Here is an 18,519-nt window from a genome sequence, read left to right as displayed (position 1 = left end):
CTCTGACAGTGCAGTCTCCACGTGTGCTGCATTGGAATACCCTCCTCAGGTCTCAGGTCAGTACACGTGCTCAGATCTCTGGGCGGGACTTGAAAACATAGCCTTCTGACTCACAAATGAGTGTGTGCTATCCACTGAGCCACAGCTGACACACCATGACTCAGTGGGCCACACGGGGCTTGGGGCGGTGTGTATGTGTATGCCAGATATTGGGATGGAGCTAGATGCTGGCATCAAACTGCTGGATTTGGATGGCATATCCTGAGGGTAACAAATGCCAGAGAGCAAAAGGGAAGGGCGGGGGAATGGGGAGAGGGAGCAAGAGGAGGAGATGATGGAGGGAGAGGAGAACTGGCGAGAGAAGGGAAGAGGGAGAAAGGAGAGCATGGAGAGAGGAGGGTGGAGAGATAAGTTTTATAAGTTTGTTTTTTATTAGTGTCACAGATAGGCTTACATTATCTCTGCAGTGAAGTTACTGTGAAAATCCCCTAGTTGCCACACTCCAGCGCCTGTTTGGATACACTGAGGGAGAATTTTGCGTGGTCAATGCACCTAACAAGCACGTCTTTCGGGCTGTGGGAGGAAACCGGAGCCCCCGGAGAAAACCCACGCAGACATGGGGAGAATGTGCATACTCCACACAGGCAGTGACCTAAGCCGGATCCCTGGCGCTGTGAGGCAGCAGTGCTAACCACTGTGTCGCCATGCGACTCCATGCCTGGAAAGAGTAAGAGAGTTACAGACTGCTCATTCAGCTGGTATACATACGAAGTGAGTACAGGCTGCTCTTTAGTCTGGAAATTTCACAGACTGTTGGAGTGCTAATTGCTATGAATTGGGTTCAGTCAACATGCATTGTATCCACTCGGAGTGAAAGCTTAAAGGGTTGTGATTTCAGGCTAACTGGGATCCAAGGAACGAGGGCCCATGAATAATTGCTTTAGTCATGAGTTGGCTTTAAGCACAAATGAAGATAAAAATAAGGTTGTAAACAAGTTTAGAATGCCTTATAAAAAATTGTGGGGAAGAGAACCTTCTCAAGGACAACTCGGAATTAACAAGATCAACTTGCGTTGTTCATGATGTACTGCTCCTTCAACAGGTAAGTGGGAGTTTTGTTCACAAACAGGGCATATAAAGACACAAACTCAATTTACAAAATAATGGTTAGAATGCGAGTCTTTACAGGTAATCAAATCTTAAAGGTACAGACAATGTGAGTGGACAGAGGGTTAAGCACAGGTTAAACAGATGTATACTGTCTCTAGCCAGGACAGTTAGTGAGATTTTGCAAGCCCAGGCAAGTCATGGGGGTTACAGATAGTGTGACATGAACCCTACAGTACAGGAGGAGGCCATTTGGCCCATCGAGTCTGCACCGAGCACAATCTCACCCAGGCCCTATCCTCTTAACCCGCTTATTTACTTTGCTGGTTCCATTGACATCAAGGGGCAATTTAGCATGGCCAATCAACTTAACCTGCACATCTTTGGAGTGCGGGAGGAAACCAGAGCACTCAGAGGAAACCCTCGCAGACACAGGGAAAATGTGCAAACTCCACACAGACACTGACCCAAGGACAGAATTGAACCCAAGTCTCTGGCGTTGTGAGGCAGCAGTGCTAACCACTGTGCCACCCTCCCACACACTGGCTCTGTCTATACTTCCTGCTGCCTCAGGAAAGCAGCCAGAATAATCAAGAACCCCATGCATTCCGGACATTCTCTCTTACATCTTCTTCCATCAGGAAAAAGATACAAAAGTCTGAAAAGGGTGGCACAGCTGACTCCACCCTGGGGAAGATAGATTTCTGAAGATCTATTCCAGTATGGGATCACTCCATGAGGACGGATCCGTCAGCTGTGTCCCAGAGGTGACATTCTCATCTTGAACTCAGCATGGTCCAATTTCAAATCCCACATCAGAGAAATGAGCTCATGATCCAGGCAAGCAATTCAGTGCCACAGTGTGGGACCACTGTCAGAGGTGCCACCTTAGGAATGAGACATTGAGCCGCCTGGTCGCTCAGATGACTCTACATTTACAAAGGATAGCAGTGGAGTTCTCCCCAGTGTCCTGACCAATTGCTATCCCTCATCCATCACGCTACTGCTTGTAGGATCTTGCTGTGCTCACACAGGTTGTTGCATTTATAAGAGACTGAAGTTGAAAAGTATTTGAGTGGATGTGAAACGCTTTGGGGTGTGCTGAGGCTGTGAAAGGCACCAAATAAATGCAAACTGCTGCTTCTTAAACGGTGAAGGAAAAGGGACAAAAGCTGGGGGCATCAAAGGCAAATCCAGTCGGCCTGCACATCACCAACTGATAGGACACTTTTTTGGCACCCTCCATGAGGTTAAGCAAGAATGACACCACGCCAGTTGAAAAAAACAGAGTTTCATATTGGAGAAAAGAGTGATATTTTCCCCAAAACATACTGACAATTGTCAATGCTGTCACTGAATTCAAAGTAATTCTAATCATATCACATGTCTTTTTAGCTCTCAGGACTGATGGCATTGTTTCTTAATAATGCTGCTACCCCCTCCTTCCTTCATCATACCCAGAGCAAATTCCCATCCACTTAATCAAAACCCTTAATGGTCTTCTCTAGCCCTAGAATCGATCAGCAACACTGGGCTTTTGTCCATCAGCCGCAGCTGCCAATTCAACCCCACATTCAGTACTTTAGACCCATACTTTAAACTCCTCAGCCACAATCTCGCCTCCTAACATCATCCTGAAAACCCACCTCTCTGACCAAACATTCAGTAATCCATTCCCACATAGAATCCCGAAAGAATCACAGAAACCCAACAGTGCAGAAGGAGGCCATTCGGCCTATCGAGTCTGCACCGACCTCAATCCTATCCAGGCCCTCTCCCCATAATCCTATATTTTACCCCACTAATCCCTCTAACATATGCATCCTGGGACACTAAGGGGCAATTTAGCACGGCCAATCAAACTAACGCGCACATCTTTGGACTGCAGGAGGAAACCGGAGCACTCGGAGGAAACCCAAGCAGACACAGGGAGAACGTGCAAGCTTCACACAGAAAGTGACCTGAGGCCGGAATTGAACCCGGGTCCCTGGCGCTGTGAGGCACAGTGATAACCAGTGTGCCACCACCCCATATATCCTTACTCACTAGTGTTTTGTACCTCTTGACTCTGCAGTGCTTGAAGGCATTTTCCTATGTTAAAGGTGCTGCATCTGCAAGTTAATCTTGAGGTAGATGTCAAGTTGAAGACTGGCGATTCATTCTACAGGAAATTTTTATGAGGTGTGATAAGGTGCTTTGCAATGTTATTTTTTGTTTAAAAACTAGGTAAGCAAATGAGTAAAGGGGGTTAAATAAGAAAAAAAATTGTGTTTAATTCATTGCACTTGCTCCTGTTTAGGTCCCAGTGCAATCTGCTGTATTCCTACGTGACATGGGCTCAGATTGTTGTACTTGGCAGGTTTCTCTAAAATGAATTTTTCAGAAAGGACAAAAAACAGATTCAATGATTAGTATTGTGATATCATCTCCATGAAATGAGGAGTATTCTAAGCAAATACATTTTAAATCCTACAAGTGAGGCAATTTGATTTTCCACTCGTCCGCCTTCTCCCGAAGATAGGGGCTCCTGACGTCAGCTGCCAATTTCTATGCTCGGGCCTAAGCAATGAATGATGGTAGACTATTTGACTGCTGAAGTCCTCACAGCTAAACTCAAACCCTGTTCTCATGTGATGGACACCACTTCCAGGATGGGAGGTCATGGCAATCTGAGCAGCAGTGGGGATCAACAGAAGACCATCTATCATTGTCCATCTGTAATTCGCTAAGCCAGCCAAACTCTCTGGATCCATGTGTTTCATCTCCTCATCAGAACAACTTACTCAGAGGAATCACGCACATTTCGTCCAGATTTTGGGGGCACCAAGTGTGAGGCAGGAAAGAACATTCCTGTACACCAAGTTCACATTCCGATTGCTTGGAAGAAATCTCTATATCCTAACTACTCCAGGATCTGTTCACTTATCACCACTGTGTTTACGGACCTACATTCTCATCCTCATTTTCAAATTCCTCTGTGCACCAGCCCTTCCCTAGCTGCTCTCTCCTCCAGTCCTAAAAGTCTCCCAGGTCTCTGAGCTCCTCCAATTCTTGGCTCTTGCACACCCGGATTATCATTGCTCAGCTATCCGCTCCTCTGTAGGCAACAACACTTCCTCCATGATCATCCTAAACATCGGTGTCCCACAAGGCTGTGTTCTCAGCCGCCTTCTATACTCCTTATACACCTATGATTATGGGCTAAATTCTCCTCCAGCTCGATTTTCAAATTTGCTGACGACGCCACTGTAGTGGGTCAGATCTCAAACAATGACGAGACACAGTATAGGAATGTGATAGAGAATCTGGTGAACTGATGCGGCAACAATAATTTCTCCCTCAATGTCAACAAAACAAAGGAGATTTGTCATTGACTTCAGGAAACGTAGAGTAGAACATGCCCCTGTCTACATCAATGGGGACGAAGTAGAAAGATCAAGAGCTTCAAGTTTTTAGGTGTCCAGACCACCAACAATCTGGTCCTGGTCCCCCCCACGCCAATACCGTAGTTAAGAAAGCCCACCAATGTCTCTACTTTCTCAGCAGACTAAGGAAATTTGGCAAGTCAGCTACGACTCTCACCAACTTTTGCAGATGCACTAAAGAAAGCATTCTTTCTGGTTGTATCACAGCTTGGTATGGTTCCTGCTCTGCCCAAGATTGCAAGAAACCACAAAAGGTTGTGAATGTAGCCCAATGCATCATGAAAACCAGCCTCCCATCCATTGACTCCGACGAGACTCCCCGCTGCCTCGGCAAACATCCTTTTTCCATCAAAAGTCTGAGGTCACGTACCAACCAAGGACACCTTCTTCCCTGCTGCTGTCAGACTTTTGAATGGACCTACCTTGTATTAAGTTGATCTTTCTCTACACCCTAGCTATGACTGTAATATTACATTCTGCACTCCTTCCTTTCCTTCTCTATGAATGATATGTTTGTCCGTATAGCGCACAAGAAAAAATACTTTTCACTGTATACTATTACATGTGACAATAATAAATCAAATCAAATCTTTTGGTCCACTCTCTAGAATTTTCTCTTCAAGTCTCTCCAACAATCCCTCTCTCTCCTCCTTTAAGATAAAAAAACGTATATTTATATAGCCCTTTAAGTGTCCCAAGATGGCTCACAGGAGCTTTATAAAACAGGGCATTAGTGAGACCACATTTTGAATACTGCATGTAGTTTTGGTCTCCTTGTTTAAAGAAGGATGTGAATGCTTTGGAGACAGTTCAAAGGAGATTTTCTAGATTGACACCTGGAATGAACCGGTGTCTTATGAGGATATAGTAAGAAGTCTTACAATACCTGGTTAAAGTCCAATAGATTTATTTGGAATCACGAGCTTTGGGAGCACTGCTCCTCGATGAATGAGCAGTATTCCAAAAGCTCATGATTCCCAATAAACCTGTTGGACTTTAACCAGATGTTGTCAGACTTGTAATTGTGCCTACCACAGTCCAATGCCAGCATCTCCATCTTATGAGGATAGGTTAAAAAGGTTGGGCTTGTTTCCACTAGAGTGAGGGGTGGCTTGGTTGAAGCATACAAGGTCCTGAATGGTATTAACAAGATTGACGTGGAAATTATGTTACTTCTTGTGGGTGTGTCCAGAAGTAGGGGGCAATGTTTTAAAATGAGGAGTTTCCCTTATAGGACAGAGGTGAGAATTTTTCTCTCTCAGAAGGCTGAGAGATTCTGGAACTCTCTGCCTCACAAGGCAATGGAGGCTGGGTCATTGACTACGTTTAAGGTGGAGGTAGATAGATTCTCTTGCCCAACAAGAGTCTAAGATTATTGAAGGTAGGTGGGGAAAGTGGAACTCAATGAAAACAGATCAGCCACAATTTTATTGAATGGCAGAGCAGGTTTGAGGGGCCGAATGGCCTATTCATGGTCCAATTTCAGGTATTAATAAAATCTGACAGCAGGCCACATTAAGATATATCAGGTCAGATGAATGAAAGCTTGATCAAAGAGGCAGTAATGAAGGTGTGTCTTCAAAGAGAAAAAAAGGAAGTTGGAGAGATGTAGAGGGGGAATTCCAGAGCTTAGGCGGCGGCGAGGGTGCTCAAGGGTCCCGACCTAGAGAGTCACAGGAGCTGGGGAAAATTACTGACTCATGGAAGATCAGGGCTATGGAGAGATCTGAAAAGAAGGATGAGTATTTTTTAAATGAAGACATTCCTTGACCAGGAGCCAATGTAGGATAACAAGCGTAGGAATTATGGGGGAGTGAGATTTATTGAGAGTTAAAAGAGAGTATTGAATGACCTCAGGTTTATGGAGAGTAGAATGTGAGAAGCCAACTAGGATTGCTCCAGTCCAGAGGTAACTTAAGAATGAACGAAGGTTCCCACAGCAGGTCAGATGAAATATCAGGTAATGTTTCAGGTAGAAATAGCAGTTTTAGTAATGGCATGACTGTGAGGTAAGATGCTTATCTCGGGGTTAAATGTGACACCAAACTGGTTTATCTCAGACTGTTGCCATGGAGAGGGACGGTGCCAGAAGCTGGGGAACACACACTGAGAAGAGTCTGAAATAGATGGCTTTACAGTTCCCAAGTTGCTTTTTAAAGCATATCCCTTTGACAAAGCTTTTCGTCATCCATCTTAATACCTCCTCTATGGCTCAATGTAATTTATGCTTTGAATTATGCTGTTCTCCAAAATAATGCCACCTGAGAGGGCAGATGGGGTTCTCTGTTCAACAACTCATCCGGAAGGTTTTATCTGTGATGGTGTAGCAACCTTTCAGTGTTGCACTAGAGCATCAGCCTTCATCTTTGTGCTCAATTTCTAAAGTGGAAGGTGATGGCCTAGTGGGATTATTATCAGACAATTAATGCTGAAACTTAGCTAATATTTTGGGGAGCCCGGGTTCGAATCCCACCACAGCAGATGGTAAAAAACACCTGGATTTAAGAATCTACTGATGGCCATGAAACCATTGTCAACTGTTGGAAAAACCCATCTACTTCTTTTGATGTCCTTCCCTGAGAGAAGGAAATCTGTCGTCCTGCTCTGGCCCACATGTGAGTCCACAGCCACAGCAATGTGGTTGACTCTCAACTGCACTCAACTTTAAAGGGCACCTAGGGATGGGCAATAAATGCTGGCCAGCCAGCAATGCCCACGTCCCATGAATTAATAAAAAAGAATCCGCTACGTTTCTGACTGAGTTGCGAAAGTGCCGCCAAGTAAGCCACATCTGAAGAGAGAGGGGCAGGGGAGTTCGTTACAGTATCCTGGACAATATTTCTCCCTCAAACAATGTGACCAAAATGGATTATCTGGTTATTATCACACTGTTATATGTCAGGTCTTGCTGAGCACAAAATGGCTGCCACATTTCTGATTTTCTAAGAGCGACGACCCTTGAGGTTACTGATTACAAATCGCTGTGGCATGTCCTGAGGCTGCGAAGGGAGGTACATAAATGCGAACCCTCTCTTTTTTCTCCGTATCAATCAGGTATACAGTCCCTTTATCAACCGGGGGCACCAGGGAAGCTGCAGGAACAGTTTTTAATCTATGGGGCTGCAGAGTTTTGCAGCAGTTGTCAACTGCTGCTGTGAGGCAGCGGGTGAGATAATTCCTTGGCCTGGTTACTGCCTTCACTCAAGAAGAGGGAAGAAATCGCTACAGCTCTGGCTCAAACAGGCTTCTGGAGAAACCAATGGCACGCCTGCCACCTAGAGGCATGAGCACAACTGAAGCCACGGCAGTGTGGACGACGCCATTTCATGCATTTGAAAAAGAATCGGGACGGCAGAAATTCCTAGCCATCAACTGAGAACAAGCTGGTATTTTTAATCCGGCAGGTGAAACAGAAAGGGACAGAACAAAAAGTGCAGTGTTTCACAGTAAGTTGGGGGTACACTTCAACATCATCATCGTCTTACCTTTTCTTTTGGAACAGCTCCAAGCCAATCATAACGCAAGTGGTCATTTCTCGAAACATTCGGTATTCACGGTGCCACTTCTGTAACAAATGCAAATCACAGCAGGGGGAAAGTGGTTACTTTTCAGGCGAATCATAGGATTCCCTACAGTGCAGGAGGAGGTCATTCGGCCCATCGAGTCTGCACCGACCACAATCCCATCCAAGCCCTATCCCCGCTCATCCCTCTCACACGTGCATCTCGGTACACTCAGGGTCAATTTAGCATGCTCAGTCAACCTAACCTGCACATCTCTGGACTGTGGGAGGAAACCACGGCACCCAGAGGAAACCCATGAAGACACAGGGAGAATGTGCCAACTCCTCCCAAGCTGAGAATCGAACCCAGATCCCTGGAGCTGTGAGGCAGCAATGCTAACCACTGTGCTGCCGTGCCACCCGTATCATACTTCCGAGTATCATATTTCCCTAGAGCTTCCTTTTCCCACACAATATCGAGCACCCCCCCTCCCCCCCGGAGAAAACCATGTCCTAATTGAGATAGGGCATTGTGTTGTCATCTGGTGCCTTTGCCAAATGGTCATGTGTCTGGAGCCTGGGCACTGAGCGATGTCTGACCATGAGTTGGATGCCGTCCTCATCCAACACTCTCATACATACCCTTTCCAGCAGAGGTCCTCTTGTGCATCCTCCATCTCCTTTGTCCCACCAGCAGCAGCAGTGCTGTCAGTGGTCTGAATCCCATATTCTTTAATTCCTATTCTGAGCCTTTTGACTTTCCAGTTCTCTCTGTTTCTTTAAGCTGCTGCTTAAAACTTATCTCGTTGACCAAGTGTTTATTCACTTGTCCTACTAACTCCTACTTCAGTCTGTGTCAGATTTTTACCTGGTTACATTCTCCAAGGTGTCTTGTGATGTTTTACTTTATTAAATAAGAGCAAGTTGTTGTGGAGTCAGGAGAAAGTGTTCACAGCTCTCTGTGGAGAGCAGTTGGAATGCTGGGGATATTCCTACCTTCTGTACTTCATTACTCCAAGCTGACCTGCACAGCTCAGGAACCAGAGAGGCACAGAGGTAAAGTCAACCATATTTTTGTTTTGCTGAACTTTCAGAGGGACAATTCACTGACAAACCATTTTTCAGACAGAATTGGGGCTGGCCATTCAATAAATGGGAGCATCGCACCTGAGGCCTATCAGTAATTGTCAAAATATAGAAATCATAGAATCCCTCTAGTGCAGAAGGAGGCTGTTCAGCCCATCGAGTCTGTACCGACAACAATCTCCCCTAGGCCCTATCCCCGTAACCCCACATATTTACCCCACTAATCCCTCTAACCTACGCATCCTGGGACACGCTAAGGGGCAATTTAGCACGACCAATCCACCTAACCCGCACATCTTTGGACTGTGGGAGGAAACCCAAGCACCCGGAGGAAAGCCAAGCAGACACAAGGAGAATGTGCAAATTCCACACAGACAGTGACCCAAGTCAGGAATCGAACCCAGGTTCCTGGAATTGTGAGGCAGCTCTGCTAATCATTGTGCCACCATACCCTCCACATTCACTTCTCTGCATGGACATTGGTTTGCTCCCGGGAGCAGGAAGGCAGGAAGACCTTCCACTCTGAAGCCCAGAGGCCAATGAGAGCATCCACTCAGCAGCCGTGGCTGTGATCAGCTAACTTGGCACAGTCCGGGCACAGACTGCCTGCATCTTTATTGCTTCCGTGGCATTGCTACACACACTGAAGCATCTTTCTGCTGGGTACGAAATGAGATTGCACACATTTGGAGATGGCCTTAGTTCTGTCGCGCAGAATGAATCAAATTGTCAGGCACTTGGAGCTTGAGCAAATGCAGAAACTTCCCAGCCCAGTCCTGCCACCTTTGATAAGCAGAATTACCAGTTTGTGGATTCAACATGACAGGACAAACCACTTGAATCAAAATGATTTCCTGAAACCATAGCTAACAAAACAAAAATCACTTCTATTCATAAATTCTCAGCTCATCCAAGTGACAGATGATCGTGCGGAGAAGTCCAGCAGCAGCCACTGGCAAATGTATGAACAAAATAGGTCAACTGGTGAGCTGCTTTTTGTGGAATCTTGCTGTGCAGTAACTGGCTGCTACATTTCATAGAACATAGAACAGTACAGCACAGTACAGGCTTTTTGGCCCTTGATGTTGTGCCGAGCTTTGTCTGAAACCAAGATCAAGTTATCCCACTCCCTTTAATTCTGGTGTGCTCCATGTGCCTATCCAATAACCACTTGAAAGTTTCTAAAGTGTCCGACTCCACTATCACAGCAGACAGTGCATTCCATACCCCAACCACTCTGCAAGTAAAGAATCTACCTCAGACATCCCTCCTACCATGAACATTACAATTATGTTCCTGAGTAACAGTTATATCCACCCAAGGAAATAGTCTCTGAACATCCACTCTATCAATCCCCCTCATCATCTTATAAATCGCTTTTAAGTCGCCTCTCATCCTCCTCCGCTCTAAAGAGAGAAGCCCTAGCTCCCTCAACCTTTCCTCATAAGACCTACCCTCCAAGCCAGGCAGCATCCTGGTAAAACTCCTCTGCACTCTCTCCAATGCTTCCACATCCTTCTCATAGTGAGGTGACCAGAACTGCACACAATTGTGGTCTCACCAAGGTCCGGTACAGTTGCCGCATAACCCCACGGCTCTTAAACTCAAACCCCCGTTAATAAATGCTAACACACTATAGGCCTTCTTCATGGCTCTATCCACTTGAGTGGCAACCTTCAGAGATCTGTGGATATGAATCTGTGGCAACCTTCAGAGGTCGGGTGGATGTAGCTGTTACTCAGGAGTATAATTGTAATGTTCATGGTAGGAGGGACATCCGAGGTAGGTTCTTTACTCAGAGTGGTTGGGGTCTCTCTGTTCCTCTGCATTCCTCAGAACCCTGCCGTTGACCCTGTAATCCACATTCAAATTTGTCCTACCGAAATGAATCGCCTCACACTTACTAGGGTAAACTCCATCTGCCACTTTTCGGCCCAGCTCAGCATCCTATCAATGTCTCTTTGCAGCCTGGAACAGCCCTCTACCTCATCCACTACTCCATCAATCTTGGTGTTATCAGCAAATTTACTGACCCACTCTTCACGCCCCTCCTCCAAGTCGATGATAAAAATCACAAATAGCAGAGGACCCAGCACCGATCCCTGTGGTACATCACTGGTAACTGGTCTCCAGTCTGAAAATTTTCCAACGATCACCACCTTCTGCCTTCTATGAGATAGCCAGTTACTTATCCAATCAGCCAAATTTCCCTCTATCCCACACCTCCTTACTTTCTTCATGAGCCTACCGTAGGGAACCTTACCAAACGCTTTACTAAAATCCATGTATACAACATCAACTACTCTACCTTCATCTACACCCTTAGTTACCTCCTCAAGTATTCAATCAAATTTATGAGGCAAGACTTACCCTTCACGAATCCGTGCTGACTATTCCAGATTAAGCTGCATTTTCCCAAATGGTCATAAATTATTTCCCTCAGCACCTTTTCCATTAACTTACCAACCACCGAAGTAAAACTAGCCGGCTTATAATTACCAGGATCATTCCAATATCCTTTCTTGAACAAAAGAACAACATTTGGCACTCTCCAGTCCTCTGGCACTATCCCCGTGGACATTGAGGACCCAAAGATCAAAGCCAAAGGCTCTGCAATCTCATCCCTAGCATCCCAAAGAATCTTAGGATATACCCTGTCTGGCCCAGGAGACTTATCGACCCTCAGGTTTTTCAAAATTGCTAATACAATTTCCCTACAATAAAAAGAGTGCTAACAGTCCAGATGTTTATCATTGGCTTTGAAGTGCTTTGGGATAATGTGAAGTAACTTTCCAAATATAAATTCCCTCTGTTTTTTAAAAAAATAGTGCCAATCACTTCTGATTCAGTCAGACAATGGTTAGCACTGCTGCCTCACAGCGCCAGGGACCCGGTTTCAATTCCCAGCTTGGGTCACTGTGTGGAATTTGCACATTTTCCCCATGTTTGCGTAGGTTTTCTCCAGGTGGTCTGGTTTCCTCCCACAATCCAAAGATGTGCAGGTTAGGTGGATTGGTCGTGCTAAATTGCTCCTTAGTGTCAGGGGAACCAGCTAGCGTAAATGCATGGGGTTGTGGGGATAGGGCCTGGGTGGGATTGTGGTTGGTGCAGATGTGTTGGGCTGAATGGCCTGCTCCTGCACTGTAGGATTCTATGATTCTGATAGATACAGATTACAGCATTGCAACTTCTGAGGAAGATTCTAACTATAGGGATGGGTTTTATGTTGCAGACTGAGACTATTCCAAATTCCAGATTATATCACAAGTAGATAAAACACCAGCTCACCCTGATAACCGGACAGATTCCGGTTTTAGAAAAAATTATTAGGGATAGGATTTATAGTTATTTGAAGAGTAATGAATTGATTAGAGATAGCATGGTTTTGTGGAGGGTAGGTCGTGCCTTACTTACCTTATTGAGTTTTTTGAGCAAGTGACCAAAGAGGTGGATGAGGGTAAGGCAGTTGACGTGGTATATATGGACTTTAGTAAGGCGTTTGATAAGGTTCACCATGGAAGGCTTCTGCAGAAATTGCAGACGTATGGGATTGAGGGTGATTTAGGAAATTGGATTAGGAATTGGCTGGCGGATAGGAGACAGAGGGTGGTGGTTGATGGTAAGTATTCGTCATGGAGTTCAGTTACGAGTGGTGTGCCTCAGGGATCTGTTTCGGAGCCACTGCTGTTTGTAATTTTTATAAATGATCTGGATGAGGGTATAGTTGGGTGGATTAGTAAATTTGCTGATGACACCAAAGTCAGAGGTGTGGTAGATAGTGAGGAAGGGTGTCTTAGTTTACAGGGAGACTTGGACAAGTTGCAGAGCTGGGCCGAGAGGTGGAGGATGGAGTTTAATGCGGAAAAGTGTGAGGTAATTCACTTTGGCAGGAATAACGGATGTGTAGAGTATAGGGCTAACGGTAGGACTCTGAATAGTGTGGATGAACAGAGGGATCTAGGTGTATGTGTACATAGATCCCTGAAAGTTGGGAATCAAGTAGATAGGGTTGTTAGGAAGGCATACGGTGTCTTGGCGTTTATTGGTAGGGGGATTGAATTTAGGAGCCGCAGCGTCATGTTGCAACTGTACAAAACTCTGGTGCGGCCGCACTTGGAGTATTGTGTGCAGTTCTGGTCTCCACATTATAGGAAGGATGTGGAGGCTTTGGAGAGGGTGCAGAGGAGGTTTACGAGGATGTTGCCTGGTATGGAGGGGAGGTCCTATGAGGAGAGACTGAGGGGTTTGAGGTTGTTTTCGTTAGAAAGAAGGCGGCTACGAGGGGACCTTATTGAAACATATAAGATGATTAGAGGTTTAGATAGGGTGGACAGTGATAGCCTTTTTCCTCGGATGGAGAAAGCTAGCACGAGGGGGCATAGCTTTAAATTAAGGGGTGGTAGTTATAGGACGGATGTCAGGGGTAGGTTCTTTACCCAGAGGGTGGTGAGGGATTGGAATGCCCTGCCTGCGGCAGTTGTAAATGCGCCTAGTTTGGGGGCGTTTAAGAGATCCGTGGATAGGTTTATGGATGGAAAGGGTTTGGTTTAGGTTAGAGGGTCATTGTTTTTTAACTGGTCGGCGCAACATCGTGGGCCGAAGGGCCTGTTCTGCGCTGTAATGTTCTATGTTCTAGATTCAGTAGCACCTGAAGAATTTGAATTGGTTACAGAATAAATCCCAGGGATGTGGGATTACAGTTATGTGGAATAATTGGAGAATCTGGGGCAGTTAACCGTAGCAGTGGTTAGCACTGCTGCTTCACAGCACCAGGGACCCGAGTTCAACTCCGGTCACTGTCTGTGAGCACTTTGCACGTTCTCCCCATGTGTGCGTGGGCTTTCTCCGGGTGTTCCGATTTCCTCCACAATCCAAAGATATGCAGGTTAGGTGGACTGGCCATGCTAAATTGACCGTTAAGCATCCAAAGGTGTGTAGGTTAGGGGGATGAGCGGGGTCAATGTGTGGGGTTATGGGGGATAAGGCCTGATACTCTGTCGGAGAGTCGGCGCAGACTCAATGGGCCTCCTCCTGCACTGTAGGGATTCAATGATTCTAGACAATGGAAGTATAAGAGGAGATCTGAAAGCGGCACTTAAAATCAATTAAAATTGTTTTGAATGGCTGAAGACTCAGTAACCAGAGGACACAGTAGCTTACAGTAATCGGCAAAAATACCTGAGGTGATACAAGAAAAACTCTCACACAATGACTAGATTCAAAAGAGAATTGAATGAATATCTGAAGAAAAAAATTGGAGAGATGGGGTAAGAGTCAGGGACCAGAATCACTGGATTACTCATTGGAAGAGCCGAAACAGCACGGGTGGACTGAATGGCATCTTTCTATGCTATGCCATTTTATGACTCGTAAAGAAGTTTTTCATACCATTACTCCGGGCTGGATTCAAACCTTGGTCTCAAGAGGCTGCTGACTGAAATATTGACAAATATCCAGATGCTAGCTCGAATTACAAACTTTTCTGTAAAGGCGGATGGTACGTTTTACCTGGTTGTTTAACTCAGCAGTGTAAGTGTAGTGAATTGGCAACATGGAGACTAAACCCAAACAAGCAATCCAGATGTGGTCTAACCACGGCCACATGCAACTTCAAAATCACCTACTTTGGCTTATAAATCACAAAGCCTAGCCTTACGCTGCAACGTTTGTTTTATCGACCATCTGTGGTAAGTGAAGCAATGTCCTCCACCCTGTGCATCCCCTCAAGCATTCCACCATTTAGTATGTGCTGAGTACTTTTTGATTCTTCTAATCTCCTGTCTTTACACTTCCCTGCGTTAAACTCTGTCAGATATCTCTCCCCCGCCCCCAGTGACCCAGACTGTCTGGATTCCACTGGATTATCGCACATGGGTCAGCATCATTCACTCTTGCACCAAGTTCGGAGTCATCTATAAACTTATCAATTAGCTGTGGAATGCTGTGGAGCTTCCCGAAGGGGTGGAACATTACAAATGCAAGTTCCTTCTGAATACCATTAGATAAAATTTGAAAGAGCAGTCCCAAACTCAATCCCGGTGGGACCACATTTTCAAGTCGTTTCCACCAATATCTCTGCATTTTTCTGTCCACTATCTTCATTGACATTTCTCCAACTGCCTTTGCATTTCAAAACATCCCCCGCTCAATAAGAACATAAAAACTAGGAGCAGGAGGAGATCATCAAGGCCCACGGAGCCCACCCTGCCGCTCAATGACATCATGGCTCAGTAGCACGGTGGCACCCAGGGACCTGAGTTCAAATCCCGGCTTGGGTCACTGTCTGTGGAGTTTGCATATTCTCCCCGTGTGGAGTTTGCACGTTCTCACTGTGTCTGCATGGGGTTCTTCCAGGTGGTCCAGTTTCCTCCCACAGTCCAAAGATATGCAGGTTAGCTGCCCCTTAGTGTCGGGGGGGAACTAGCTAGGGAAATTGCATGTGGTTATGGGGATAGGGCCTGGGTGGGATTGTGGTTAGTGCAGACTCGATGAGTCAAATGGCCTCCTTCTGCACTGTAGGATTCTGTAGGATTATATGGCTAAATGATAAAAGCACCATTTTCCCGCATTACCGCTGCATCCCTTGATCTTTCTAATATAAAGAAATCTATCAATCTCAGTTGAATGTACTGAATGATGGGAATATCCTCAGACCTCCAGGACAGAGAAGTTCCAAAGATTCACCAGCATAGGCACACTGGGCTGAAAGCCCTCTTTCTGTGTTGCAAAACTCTATGACTGTTCTGGGAGAGTGGGCCCAGGTTATACGCTTGAGGCACCGGATGTAGGGACTCGGGTTCACAGCAAAGTGCAATTGACTGAGCCAAGGCTGACACACAGTGCCATCTGGTTTATTAAAGCCTTAAGCAACAGGTGGGAAACACAACAAATAAATCTGCTGGGAAAGATTTACTGAAATGTCGCACCTTTCTCAAATACACATTCAACTTTCTCGCTACAGCAAAATACTTAGTGAACCTGGTCATGCTGATCGGATTTGTCTGGCACGGCTGCTGTAACTGACCACGCTCCACTGAAAACGCTGCTTACAATCTACTTACATGATGAATCAAACAGAAAGTAGCACTGGGATCATTATTTCCCCAAGGACCCAACTCCGATGGAAGATGACTGATCATATTGGGCACTGAAATAAAACTAAATGCTTCCTGCAGGTGTAACAAACTATACAGGTGAAAATTTACACGCACGGAAGTGGTGGTGATTGAGAGGGGTGGGGTGGACGAAAGCACTTCACTCTCCAAAACTTTCTCTCTATTTTTCTTTCTGAAACGTGTGGGTGTTTTAAGTGCATGGCCCCTAGAACTTTTTCAGCCTGAACATGCACTCAGAATGATTTAGAAACACAGAAAAAGAAGAGCATAGAACATAGAACACTACGGCACAAACAGGCCCTTCGGCCCACAAGTTACACCGATCACATCAATACCTACCAATCCATACACCTATCTATAACCCCCAATCCCATTAAATCCCATATACTCATCCAGAAGTCTTTTAAAAGACCCCAGCGAGTTCGCCTCCACCACCACTGACGGCAGCCGATTCCATTCACTCACCACCCTCTGAGTGAAAAACTTACCCCTAACATCACTTCTGTACTTGCCTCCCCGCACCTTAAATCTGCGTCCTCTCGTAGCGACCATTTCAACCCGGGGAAATAGCAGGAGGAGGCCATTCAGCCCTTCGAGCCTGCTCCGCCATTCATCACGATCTTGGCTGATCGTCCAATTCAATAGCCTAATCCTACTTTCTCCCCATAACCTTTGATCCCATTCGCCCCAAGTGCTATATCCAGCCGCCTCTTGAATACACTCAATGTTGTGGCATCAACTACATCCTGTGGTAATGAATTCCACAGGCTCACCACTCTTTGGGTGAAGAAATGTCTCCTCACCTCCGTCCTAAATGGCCTACCTTGAATCCTCAGACTGTGACCCCTGGGTCTGAACATAGAACATTACAGCCCTTCGGCCCTCGATGTTACGCCGACCAGTGGAACCAATCTAATGACCCTCTAACCTAAACTATTCCAATATTATCCATATAACATTATCCATGTTATCCACATAACATCTGGACACACAGAAAGGTCAAGCTTATGCTCAGCTAGCAAGTGAACACTTGCCTTGCTGTGCAACCATGGAGTTTGAAGGGAACACAGGTCTCCAGTGACTGTACCATCAGTGGCTTTCAATCACGAGGACTCCTCCCCAGATATAAACCAAGAGCAGTTACCTCCATCTTACCTATTGCAGAAAAGGCATCGCTATTATGCAAGACACACCAAGTAAACATTATCACTGAATCATACACAAACAGGAGGCCATTCGACCCATTAGTTCTGTGTGGCTCTTCTAAACAGCTATCCAATCACTTTCCCCATAGCTGTGCAAACATTCCGTTTTCAAGATTATTCATTCAATTCTCTTTTGGAAGTTATTATTTGAATGTGTTTCCATCGCCCTTTCTTTCAGACAGAGCATTCCAGATCATCATAACTCTGTGTTAAAAAAATCTCATCTCCCCTCTGCTTCTTAGTGAATTTTTGAACTGTGTCCACCCTTTATTAAACCTCCCCTGAATCTTTCATTCTCCAAATAGAGCAATCCCAGTTTTCTCCGTATCACTGAACTTCCATGCCTGCTATTGTTCTGCACTGCTCCAAGATGGGGAGAAGGTGACATAGGAGTAATGTCACTGGACTAGCAATCCAGAGGCCCAAGCTAATACCCTGGAGACACGAGCTCAAATCCTACCATGGAATTTAAATTCAATTAACAAAATCTGGACTATAAATCTAGTCTCAGTAATGGTGACCATGACAACTATCAGCATTGTTGTAAAAAGCCATCTGGTTCACTAATGCTCCTTAGGGAAGGAAATTTATTGTCCTCACCTCGTCTGACCTACATGAGACTCCAGGCCCATGGCAGTTAACTAGTAACTGTCCCCTGAAATGGCCGAGGAAGCCAATCAATTCAAGGGCAATTAGGGATGGCCAACAAAATCCTTGTCAGTAATGTCCACATCCCATGAAAGAATAAACAGAAAAAACAGTTTGAAGTTTATTTATTAGTGTCACAAATAGGCTTACATGATCGCTTTAATTGATGAAGTTACTGTGAAAATCTCCTAGTTGCCACACTCTGGCACCTGTTTGGGTACATCGAGGGAGAATTTAGCATGGCCAATGCCCCAAATCTGCATGTTTTTCGGACTGTGGGAGGAAACTGCAACACCCGAAAGAAACCCACGCGGATATGGGGAAAACGTGCAGACTCCACACAGACAGTGACCCGAGCTGAAAATTCAACCCAGGTCCCCAGTGCTGTGAGGCAGCATTGCTAACTACTGTGCCACCGTCCTTTAAAAGGA

General features: G+C 45.6%; 1 protein-coding gene across 3 annotated transcripts in view; it reads right to left on the bottom strand.

Moving 5' to 3' along the window:
* Positions 1-18,519, bottom strand: part of usp25 (ubiquitin specific peptidase 25) — a 161,375-nt gene that overhangs the window by 10,680 nt on the left and 132,176 nt on the right. For all 3 annotated transcript variants that reach the window (XM_080203374.1, XM_080203375.1, XM_080203376.1), the window contains one exon: positions 8,018-8,097. In XM_080203374.1, the coding sequence (XP_080059500.1) occupies positions 8,018-8,097 (80 nt within the window). The remainder of the gene's footprint in view (positions 1-8,017; positions 8,098-18,519) is intronic.

The sequence above is a fragment of the Carcharhinus amblyrhynchos genome, chromosome 15 (assembly GCF_965287045.1).
Source record: "Carcharhinus amblyrhynchos chromosome 15, sCarAmb.v2.hapA, whole genome shotgun sequence".
NCBI classification, from domain to species: Eukaryota; Metazoa; Chordata; class Chondrichthyes; order Carcharhiniformes; family Carcharhinidae; genus Carcharhinus; species Carcharhinus amblyrhynchos.
Note: the sequence above shows the minus strand (reverse complement) of the source record. Positions and strands in the feature narration are given on the sequence as shown.